The 12,329-nt window shown below is 43.3% G+C and overlaps 1 protein-coding gene across 1 annotated transcript in view; it reads left to right on the top strand.

The window, feature by feature from the left end:
- LOC124289263 (phosphorylase b kinase gamma catalytic chain, skeletal muscle/heart isoform-like) overlaps nt 1–12,329 on the top strand; it is a 37,970-nt gene that overhangs the window by 21,392 nt on the left and 4,249 nt on the right. Inside the window, exons 3-9 of the mRNA XM_046725870.1 lie at nt 1,716–1,892; nt 2,625–2,638; nt 2,945–2,999; nt 8,217–8,282; nt 8,592–8,664; nt 9,819–9,909; nt 11,391–11,481. Coding sequence (XP_046581826.1) covers nt 1,716–1,892; nt 2,625–2,638; nt 2,945–2,999; nt 8,217–8,282; nt 8,592–8,664; nt 9,819–9,909; nt 11,391–11,481 — 567 coding nt within the window. The remainder of the gene's footprint in view (nt 1–1,715; nt 1,893–2,624; nt 2,639–2,944; nt 3,000–8,216; nt 8,283–8,591; nt 8,665–9,818; nt 9,910–11,390; nt 11,482–12,329) is intronic.

The raw sequence follows: 12,329 nt of genomic DNA, 5'->3' as shown, positions 1-12,329 counted from the left end.
GACACCCCCAAAATTTATGTACAGAGTATGTGACCCTTTTATGTACAAAATTGCTGACACCCCCACCCCCACCCATAACCCCCCAGAACAATATAGGTTACCCACCTTATAATCATCATCTTTCCCTGCCACCTTCTAAAATATAATGAAAAGGAGCCCTGAAACTGGAAATCTACTTGCCACAAATTCTAGACTTGCATGGACTTTCTTGGATATATTTGTTTCAGGGTCTGTATGACCGAGTAAATAGTGTGTTGTGTTGATTATACTTATATTTATAACATATAAACTGATACGTAGAGGCATAAGAATATATTGTGTGGTATGAAAAAAATTAGGAAAGTATTATTTGAATGTATGATGTGCAGTAGTTTTTTTGCTGTTAACCGCCTCCGTGGTGTAGTGGTTAGAGCGTCCGCCCGGAGAGCGGAAGGTTGCGGGTTCGATCCCTGGCCGCGTCATACCAAAAGACGTTAAAATATGGTACTTGTTGGTCCCTGCCTGGCGCTCGGCATTAATGGGTACAACAAGGACTGGTCGGCTCGGAGTCAGTATAATGTGTCTGAGTGGGGTATTCATGCTTCACTGCGGCATGGTATCTCAGTGGGCTAGCACTATAAAACCAGCTTAAGTCTGGGCTAGTACAAGCAGCCACACATACACATACACATGCATGCACGTCGTCATATGAGCGAAATATTCTCAAGCACGACGTAAAACCCAATTTCACCTCACCTCACCTTCTTGGCCAGTGCAGGTGATTCAGTTTAATCAATGTTTGCTTGACTTAAATAATGCTGATTTTATGACTGCTTCATGACTCACAGATGCAATGTTGCTGTTTTTGTTTGACCATCCGAGGCATTTCTGTTGGCCAAATTTAATTATCCTTCAAAAAATGTCAGTTGACCTCAAGCTAGCAGGTTGATTTCAACTAATTTAGCAGTCTAGATTATAGATAATAGTCCTCTTATTTAAAAACACAGAAATGAAGTCATGTATTACCACATCCCAAGGAAATTCCTTGTGGTACACACCTTAAAGTACCTTAATCCCTTAATGCTTTTCTAGGGAGCCTGTTGGCCCATATGTTTCTGGCTAACCAAAGCAATACTTTAAGAGTAAAAAGTGTCCAAAGAATGCATATTCAAAATGAAATAAAAACAACTTTTCTGTTTCATGTTGCATTGATACAAATATTATTTTAGGGACATGTGCTGAGTTTCCAATCTCTAATTTTCAATGTGCTAAAATCGGGTCTGACATTATAGTTCTCAAGGGGTTTTTGCCATGGATGGCAGTTATGTACTAGGTTTCCATGGCAACATGGTTGTAGTGTGATAGTTCAGTTGTCAATGTTTGCTTTTTCACATACAAAACCTTGGTTTAGCTACCACATGTAGGTACCATCTCTGATTCCAGTCTTGGATTGTCACGGGTACAGTACTAACAGACCATGACTGACTGACTGAGTTTTGGTTTTACGCCGCTTTTAGCAATATTCCAGCAACATCGGGGTGGGGGACACCAGAAATGGGTTTCACACATTTTACCCATGTTGGGATTTGAACCCGGTTCTTCGGCGTGACGAGCCAACGCTTTAACCACTAGGCTACCCCACCGCCCCAACAGACCATGAAATCCCTGGAAGAAGGTTTATTGGGTTATCACAAAACATGAAGTCACTAGTTGACTGTTTATTTGTATTTCTCCAGGGGTGTGTCGAGCACAGTGAGACGATGTGTGGAGAAGGCATCAGGGACAGAGTACGCTGTCAAGATCATCGACATCAGCGGGGAGAAGGGGGAGGAACACCAGGTGGAACAGCTGAGACGCGACACCTCTCGGGAGATCAACATCCTGCGCATGTGTGCCCGGACACCCACATATCAGTAGGTTCATTGTTGAAGTCAACAGATGCACACATCTTCCAAAGTTCATTGTAAAAGTCAGGGATATGCACATATCAGTAAGTTCATGATCATATTTACAGACATAGTTCAAGGTCACAATAGCAGACAACCACATATTAGTAAGTTCAAGGTCATATCAACGGACACTCTAATATCAGTAAGTTCCAGGTCATATTATTGGACGCTCATTTTTCAGTAAGTTCAAGGTCATATTAACAGACACCCACATATCAGTAAGTTCAAGGTCATATTAACAGACACTCACATATTAGTAAGTTCAAGGTCATATTAACGGACACTCACATATCAGTAAGTTCAAGGTCATATTAACGGACACTCACATATTAGTAAGTTCAAGGTCATATTAACGGACACTCATATCAGTAAGTTCAAGGTCATATTAACGGACACTCACATATTAGTAAGTTCAAGCTCATATTAACAGACACTCACATATTAGTAAGTTCAAGGTCATATTAATGGACACTCACATATCAGTAAGTTCAAGGTCATATTAACAGACACTCACATATCAGTAAGTTCAAGGTCATATTAACAGACACCCACATATCAGTAAGTTCAAGGTCATATTAACGGACACCCACATATCAGTAAGTTCAAGGTCATATTAACAGACACCAACATATTAGTAAGTTCAAGGTCGTATTAACAGACACCCACATATCAGAAAGTTCAAGGTCTTATTAACAGACACCCATATATTAGTAAGTTCAAGGTCTTATTAATAGACACCCACATATCAGTAAGTTCAAGGTCGTATTAATAGACACCCACATATTAGTAAGTTCAAGGTCTCATTAATGGACACCCACATATCAGTAAGGCCATTGTCACACCCATATGTTAGTAAGTTTAAAGTCAGACTTGCAGAAATCATGAGATAAGTAAGTTTGTTATGCTCACAGACACCCAGGTATCAGAAATATCATTGTCTCTCATACTGCACACACTATTGACACATGGTTCCCCCCCATCGCGCCCTTGTAAATGTGGTTTTTCTCTTGTTTCAGTTGAGCTCCATGATGTGTTCGAGACACCTACATTTATCTTCCTGGTGTTTGAACTGTAAGTATCAATCATCAGTTTGTTTCTACCAGTGGGTATCACTGTTTGGGGTAGGATTTTACGCTTATTTTCTGTCAGGCAAACAGAGAGAAAAAGCGTATTTTAAAAGGCTAAATCTATAGTTATTCTTATAATAACTAGAATTTCAAGAAGAAATTGTATGCTCATACCAGGTGTTGTCAGTGATTCAGTAACCTCAACTTTGCTTTTGCACCTGATAAAATCAGTTTAATCAAATGATCGAAGCTGACTATTTTCTGGTGTTGATGGTATTTCTTCAAATATGAAACTGTTACAGACAACTCATGTAGACAAAGATTCATACATTAGTCTGTGAAAATCTGCTAGTCCACTAAACAAAATACCAAAAACCATTACCCTATACCACCACATATAAGGAGTTTTTCATACCTAGAAAGGGGGCGGTGGGGTAGTCTAGTGGTTAAAGCATTGGCTTGTCACGCCAAAGACCCGGGTTCGAATCCCAACATGGGTACATTGTGTGAAGCCCATTTCTGGTGTCCCCTGCCGTGATGTTGCTGGAATATTGCTAAAAGCGGCGTAAAATCAAACTCACTCACACACACTCATACCTAGAAAGTATTAGAGGGTTTTGAAGGGGGACTGCCTAATGCATGGGATCGAAGATCTTACGTTTTGTTTCGACTTGCAATGTCCACTAGCACTGGACACCCACTAATACAGTTGACAGTCCAACTTCACATTGCAATTACTGTTCCAAGAAATGGTTTGGTATATAACCTTTTCATTGTTTGTGAAACACAACTATTAGATTGAAACATAGATAATTGGGTGATTAATTACAGGAAATAGACTGTCTATTATGACTTGCTTCAATAGTTAAGTGAACATTTCTTTACTGTTACAATTTGGTGTTGCACCGGTGCCATGAGCTGGACTTCAAAGTGGGCAAGGGCGGTGGGGTAGCCTAGTGGTTAAAGCGTTGGCTCGTCATGCTGAAGACCCGGGTTCGAATCCCCACATGGGTACAATGTGTGAAGCCCATTTCAGGTGTCCCCAGCCGTGATGTTGCTGGAATATTGCTAAAAGCGGCGTAAAACTAAACTCAGTCAGTCAGTCAAAGCGGGCAAGAATCTTACAAGAAAATATTGGGATACAAGCATGTTTTTATTACATATATGAGGATTGTGATTGTTTTGATGATGCATTTCGTTCAGGGTCGCGTTAAAGATGGTATATAAATCAGCATTGATTTGGAAGGTTTCTACAAGGGGTCCCTTATACACGGGAATATACAGTAATTTTAACCAGCAGGACACTTGGGATAATCAGCCTACATAGGGCATACAGGTCACTTAGGACTTTTAGCCTACCAAGGGCACTTGGGGCACTAAGCCTGCAAAGGGCACTTAGGCTACCAAGGACACTTGGGGCACTAAGCCTGCAAAGGGCACTTAGACTACCAAGGACACTTGGGGCACGAAGCCTGCAAAGGACACTTAGACTACCGAGGACACTTGGGGCACTAAGCCTACAAAGGACACTTAGACTACCAAGGACAATTGGGGCACTAAGCCTACAAAGAACACTTAGACTACCAAGGACACTTGGGGCACTAAGCCTGCAAAGGACACTTAGACTACCAAGGACACTTGGGGCACGAAGCCTGCAAAGGGCACTTAGACTACCAAGGACACTTGGGGCATGAAGCCTACAAAGGACACTTAGACTACCAAGGACACTTGGGGCACGAAGCCTGCAAAGGGCACTTAGACTACTAAGGACACTTGGGGCACGAAGCCTGCAAAGGACACTTAGACTACCAAGGACACTTGGGGCACTAAGCCTGCAAAGGACACTTAGACTACCAAGGACACTTGGGGCACTAAGCCTACAAAGGACACTTAGACTACCAAGGACACTTGGGGCACTAAGCCTGCAAAGGACACTTAGACTACCAAGGACACTTGGGCACTAAGCCTACAAAGAACACTTAGACTACCAAGGACAATTGGGGCACTAAGCCTGCAAAGGACACTTAGACTACCAAGGACACTTGGGGCACGAAGCCTGCAAAGGACATTTAGAGTACCAAGGACACTTGGGTACACGCAGCCTGCAAAGGACACTTAGACTACCAAGGACACTTGGGGCACTAGGCCTGCAAAGGGCACTTAGACTACCAAGGACACTTGGGGCACAAAGCCTGCAAAGGACACTTAGACTACCAAGGACACTTGGGGCACTAAGCCTGCAAAGGGCACTTAGACTACCAAGGGCACTAAGCCTACAAAGGACACTTAGACTACCAAGGACACTTGGGGCACGAAGCCTGCAAAGGGCATTTGGACTGCCAAGGACACTTGGGGCACGAAGCCTGCAATGGACACTTAGACTACCAAGGACACTTGGGGCACAAAGCCTGCAAAGGGTTCTTGGACTGCCAAGGACACTTGGGGCACGAAGCCTGCAAAGGACACTTAGACTACCGAGGACACTTGGGGCACTAAGCCTACAAAGGACACTTAGACTACCAAGGACACTTGGGGCACAAAGCCTGCAAAGGGCACTTGGACTGCCAAGGACACTTGGGGCACTAAGCCTGCAAAGGACACTTAGACTACCAAGGACACTTGGGGCACTAAGCCTACAAAGGACACTTAGGCTACCAAGGACACTTGGAGCACGAAGCCTGCAAAGGGCACTTGGACTGCCAAGGACACTTGGGGCACGAAGCCTGCAATGGACACTTAGACTACCAAACACTTGGGGCACTAAGCCTACAAAGGACACTTAGGCTACCAAGGACACTTGGAGCACGAAGCCTGCAAAGGGCACTTGGACTGCCAAGGACACTTGGGGCACGAAGCCTGCAATGGACACTTAGACTACCAAGGACACTTGGGGCACGAAGCCTACAAAGAACACTTAGACTACCAAGGACACTTGGGGCACTAAGCCTGCAAAGGGCACTTGGACTGCCAAGGACACTTGGGTCATTTAGGACATTAGCATGTAGCTCACTTAGCCTAGCAAGGGCACTTAGTTTGAATCCTAGATAAATCCCCAGTATATATGCTATTTATCAAATAGATATTTGTGTGCAGATTGTTGTGTACATGGTGTGCATGTACCATTAATCACCAATCCAACCTGTAGGTAGGCACTTTCAGTGCAGTAACTCTGATAGCAGTTTAACATCCCTGACCTTCAAAATGTTACACTGTCATTGCCGATAAATCGTCTGGTATTGGTGATATCTGAGGAATGCCAGGTAGACTATTTGAGTAATTAAAGTTAAGGTCGTGTAGACACATGATACGGAATCTGTAACAATCCCCTCCATGTGTGTCAGTGGACTACTGCCTACAAAGCAGAGTGATCTTGGCTTGGAGCCAGGAGGAAGCTATTGTATGAGGAAAGTTTATCATTCCATCAGTGGTGACGGAGCTTGGCGGGAGCAGCTGCACATGTATGCTTCAGGGTCATCACTACCCTGCAGCTGCACATGTGCAGTTGCTGTTTAGGATTGTGACTCGTCCTGGAGAACACTATAACTTCATCTTTCATACAAGCAGTCACTCATGAAAGACACATGTCCAGAATTTCTGCAGCTGTCAGCAATTCCTTGGCATGTCTAGATTTCTCCCGTTTCTGAAAGGGGTGGTGGGGTAGCCTAGTGGTTAAAGTGTTGGCTCGTCACGCCGAAGACCCAGGTTCGATTCCCCACATGGGTACAACTTGTGAAGCCCATTTCAGGTGTCCCCTGCCGTGATATTGCTGGAATATTGCTAAAAACGGCGTATAACCATACTCAGCCAGCCAACCGTTTCTGAAAATGAAGAGAATCTTAGGGCTCCTTGAGAATGTCAGCATTCCCTTGAACCATGTTAAAAAACCTTTTTATTTCAACAATTTGAGGTTAGTCTTAGACTAATGCTTAGTCTCTTAATATATATTATTTTGATAGTAACAAATAAACCCATATATATTGAAAAGGAGCCCCAGTGAGAAGGGAACCTGAGGAAATCTAGACTTGCTTCGTTTAGGGCTTTAGCATTGCAGGGCGGACTAGACAGTAGGGAAAATAATGTGGTCCAGGGACTGTGAGACAGACTAAAGTTAGTCTGTCAGTAGTGAATGTGCTGTGTAGAGGCATTACGGTACCTGACATCCCCTACTTGCACTGGAGTGGAATGTTGTCATTGCAGGAATGAGCGGCAGTTCTTCTTGTACAGTTATTAGTAGGATAGTGCCATTCCTTTGTTGAAAGTAACTTGTTTTCATTACTGATACACACACAAAACACAGATCAGCAAACTACGAGATTGTGCTCTGGGTTACAAGGTTTTGGCAGCGTGAGCAACTGGTGTCAGGTTACTTGTAGAACGGGACAGTGGGGCAGCCGTGGGTTCACTCCTCACTCCAGAGGCACGGGTTTGATTCCTAGTCTGTCTCACGGTCCCTGAACCACATTATTTCCCTGCTGCCTAGCCCGCCCTGCAATGCTAAAGCCCTGAATGAAGCAAGTCTAGATTTCCTCAGGTTCTGAATCTCCCATATCACTGGGGCTCCTTTTCAATTTAAATGTGTTTATTTGTTACTATCAAAATTATATGTATTCAGTCTAGTTTGTTGATTCCCCACATGGGTATAATGTGTGAAGCCCATGTTATTAGTAAAATTAAAGTCAGCCGTACAATACTGAAATATTGGTTTCCCTTGGTATTAACTATAAACATTGAATGTGGAAATTGTTGTTCTAAGGGGCCATTCAGAGGGAGGGGAAGAGGAGGAGTATTTTAAAGGGGTTAGGGTCACCCATTTTGTTTGGGGGAGGGGGTCACTCATTTTGTACACATGTACTTTGGGGAAGGGGGTGTTCAGCAATTTTGTACATAGGTATATGAAATAAATATTCTTCAGAATTATAGGAAGGGGAGGGTCAATGATTTTGTACATGCAGGGGGGGTCCACTTACTTTATACATAAAATTTAGGGAGGTGGGGGTGTATTCACATTGTACATGCTTCTCCACAAAAATCATCATCACCACGCCAGCCATTAATTATGAACGGTCCCTAATCTGGAAATTTGTTTTCCAGACCTAGGCTAAAAATAGACATCTGAGAATGTTAAATACACCCTTAGTGAATACATCCTTAGTGAATACATCAATTTCTATTAACTGTGTGGCATGTGTTCAAGTCATCTGATCGTTGTGATCTGTTTCAGTTGTAAGAAGGGGGAGCTGTTCGACTACCTCACAGAGGTTGTGTCAATGTCAGAGAAGAGGACACGGTACGTTCTGCAATTCGTTAACACTTTCTCCATCATGTTCATGTAAAGCACTGCAAATTGCAATGCAGAGTTATTTCCCTTTGACCTTCCAGGATCTTCTGGCTTCAGATCCTCGAATCGTGCTATTTATGATTTCTTGGTTGTCAGCACATGTCACTGTCTGGCTTTCCTTCCAAATTTAACGCAGAGACTTTAAAAACAAAGAACATGGTATTCTCTTTGATACAAGTATGAAAAATACCTTCAGTTGATTTATTGCTATTGTCTACTAAACATTAAGTTGTTGTCACTGCGTTTCTGTGTGTACAGGATCATCATGACCCAGCTACTCGACGCGGTAGAGTACGTCCACTCCAAGAACATCGTACACCGCGATCTAAAGGTACACTTACTCTCCTGATACCTATTTCTTGTGTCTAGAAGCGGTGTAATTCACTCACTTTCAATTCTGGAGAAAAAATGGGCTCTGAGTAATGTGTGCTTGTTTGAAAAGGTGACCTGGTTACTTGTGTCTCGTAGTAGCCTTACAAAGTAGCTTCAGGTTCATTATAGCAACCACTGGTTTGCCTGATCAGGATAAGCTTTCTTCTTGACATGGCTTGAAAAATGTTCAAAGTACTGTTCAAACCCACTCACACTCCATATAGCTCAAACCAGTGAAGATCCGGGTTAGAATTGGTCTTCAGCAACCCATGCTTGTCTCTACCTGTGAAGATCCGGGTTAGAATTGGTCTTCAGCAACCCATGCTTGTCATAAGAGGCTGCTAATGAGATCGGACGGTCAGGCTCACAGACTGGATTGATAATCATCCCCATTGTGTAGATCGATACTCATGATGTTGATCACTAGATTGTCTGGTCCAGACTTGATTTGATTATTTACAGACCACAGACATATAGCTGGAATATTGCTGAGTGCTGCGTTAAACAACAACCCAACCATATTGCTTAAATATTGCTGTTGAATACAGCAACACTCACCCATTCCCATTATATCTGCTCAAACAATGATAATGGCAAAATTATTTTAAAACTTTCAAAAAATGGATATGTTTCAGTGTATTTATATATCTGTTAGATTGTCAAAAGGATGAACTTTTACACTGAGACAGCTAACACACATTGCAGGTAAACTCCTGAAGAGTCACCCGTGAAGGTCCGGGTTAGAATATTGATCTTCAGTAACCCATGCTTGTCGTAAGAGGCGACTAATGGGATCGGGTGGTCAGGCTCGCTGACATACATGCTTGGTTGACATACATGTCATAGGTTCCCAATGACGCAGATCGATGCTCATGCTGTTGATCGCTGGATTGTCTGGTCCTGACTCGATTATTTACAGACCGCTGCCATATAGCTTAAAACTAAACTCACTCACTCACTCTGAAGAGTCAGGTATTTCAGTAACAAAAACTACATGCTGATGTTTCGTAATCACTGTGTCACAGTTAACATTATACCAGTGTGTATGTGCTAAACAAGTGGGCTCTTTGATGCTGGCGCACATATGTATAGCATGTCAACTGTCTTCTTCAGCCAGAGAACATTCTACTGGATGACAATCTGAATGTGAAGCTGTCTGACTTTGGCTTTGCTACAGTACTGGCTCCAGCTGAAGAACTCACAGGTAAGGCTGGTGAATACATAGGGAAGTATTGCAGGCTGATGATGTACAATACACACTTGCAGACAGTTGCTCATGCTTCTTGAAAGAGTTGGCTAACACAGTGTTAGCAGTGTTCAACCTTGCCCATTAGTTTTCATCAACCCATGCTTGTTGTAAAAGGCGACTAACGAGATCGGGTGGTCAGCCCCGCTGACTTAGTTGACACATGTTGTCATATTCTAATTGCGTTGAATGATGCTCTATAGCTGGAATATTGCTGAGTGCGGCATTAAAAAACAAACAAACAAATCGTGTGCATTGACAACATGCGTCATCATAACGTCAATCACTGGATTTCTTGGCCCAGATTTATTATCGGCTGCTGTGATTCAGCTTGCATATAATCAGTATTGGGAACTACACTCATTTTCTTTAGGCCTTTCTGGAAGAATGATGCCAACTACAGGTGAATGACAATGGAATGCATGACTTAGTGGAATGTGTGACCTTAGAGCTGGAGTATTGCTAAAAGCGATGTAAAACCATATTCGCTCACTCACTTACCTTGTGCCACCAGCAAATGGTTTGCCTTGTCCAGAATTGCCTGCCTCAGAATAGCAGCATTATTAGTGTCTAAGGGGAAAATGAATGTTTGGTTGCCATGGAGAGTCCTGAAAGTCTGTTATCCTTTGAGTATTCTGAATGATTGGTTGCCATTGAGTATGCTGAATGTCTGGTGTCCGTGGAGAGTCGTGAATGTCTGGTGTCCGTGGAGAGTCCTGAATGTCTGATGTCCATGGAGAGTCCTGAATGTCTGATGTCCATGGAGAGTCGTGAATGTCTGGTGTCCGTGGAGAGTCCTGAATGTCTGGTGTCCGTGGAGAGTCCTGAATGTCTGATGTCCATGGAGAGTCCTGAATGTCTGATGTCCATGGAGAGTCGTGAATGTCTGGTGTCCGTGGAGAGTCCTGAATGTCTGATGTCCATGGAGAGTCCTGAATGTCTGGTGTCCGTGGAGAGTCGTGAATGTCTGGTGTCCGTGGAGAGTCCTGAATGTCTGATGTCTATGGAGAGTCCTGAATGTCTGATGTCCATGGAGAGTCGTGAATGTCTGGTGTCCGTGGAGAGTCGTGAATGTCTGGTGTCCGTGGAGAGTCCTGAATGTCTGATGTCCATGGAGAGTCCTGAATGTCTGATGTCTATGGAGAGTCCTGAATGTCTGGTGTCCATGGAGAGTCGTGAATGTCTGGTTTCCATGGAGAGTCGTGAATGTCTGGTGTCCATGGAGAGTCGTGAATGTCTGGTGTCCATGGAGAGTCCTGAATGTCTGATGTCCATGGAGAGTCATGAATGTCTGATGTCCATGGAGAGTCCTGAATGTCTGGTGTCCATGGAGAGTCGTGAATGTCTGGTTGCCATGGAGAGTCATGAATGTCTGGTGTCCATGGGGAGTCATCAATGGCTGTGTCCTCTGTTGTGACTGACCTACTCGTCTGTTTCAGAGTTGTGTGGTACCCCTGGCTACCTGGCACCGGAGGTTCTCTCAGTGTCCATGTACGACAACGTGCCAGGGTACGGCAAGGAAGTAGACATGTAAGTCTTGAACAGTGTTACTAACCTTGTCCATTTCATGAAGTCCGGCATTTGCTCTAGTTTGATATATCTGTGTTAATGTCTGAAATTTTCTCCTTTCGAAAGTCTGAACAGATGAATAGTAACTTTTACTGCAAAGTCTAAATGGAGGATCCATGCATTCTTGTCTTCTTTCAAGAAAACATTCAGTGTAATTTTTGCAGCACCTGTTTCAAATTTTGATCCTACAAAGGAATACCCTCACAGAACATGACTATTTCCTGGACTGTTCACCTCTAGGGGCTGATGCCATGGCTCTCAGACATTGATCTGTGATATAGACTGAACATGTATATTTTAGGGGATAGTTTGATGAAATTGTGAGCACAGTCTTCTCCATTATTTTAAATTTTCTCTGTTATTTTAAGCAATTAACTACATTGCTCACTGGAACCGTTATTGACTCACACATGTTATATTTCAAAAACTCCGAATTTTGAAGCCTTGATGCTGATAGGCTAATGAGAAAGGTGATGTGACATGCACAGAGTTTATCTGATCATCAGTCAGAGAAGTCTTACATGGTAGTTACAGGTCTGGAAAGTTTGATGGACAGTAATCTCATAACCAACCCTCGTTAACGTTATTCTTCGGTTGGTGTGGTAGCCTAGTGGTTAAAGTGTTCGCTTGAATTGAAAAAATGTTGTGTAGAAGAACGGTGTGCACAATAGTTCATTATTATTCGGTTGGTGTGGTAGCCTAGTGGTTAAAGTGTTCGCTTGTCACAACGAAGACCCGAGTTCGATTCCTAATTTGGGGGACAATGTGTGAAGCCCATTTCTGGAGTCCCCTGCCATGATATTGCTGGA

The sequence above is a fragment of the Haliotis rubra genome, unplaced genomic scaffold (assembly GCF_003918875.1).
Source record: "Haliotis rubra isolate DU_JTF1 unplaced genomic scaffold, ASM391887v1 Scf438, whole genome shotgun sequence".
Taxonomy (NCBI): Eukaryota; Metazoa; Mollusca; class Gastropoda; order Lepetellida; family Haliotidae; genus Haliotis; species Haliotis rubra.
This window is presented reverse-complemented; position numbering and strand designations above follow the sequence as displayed.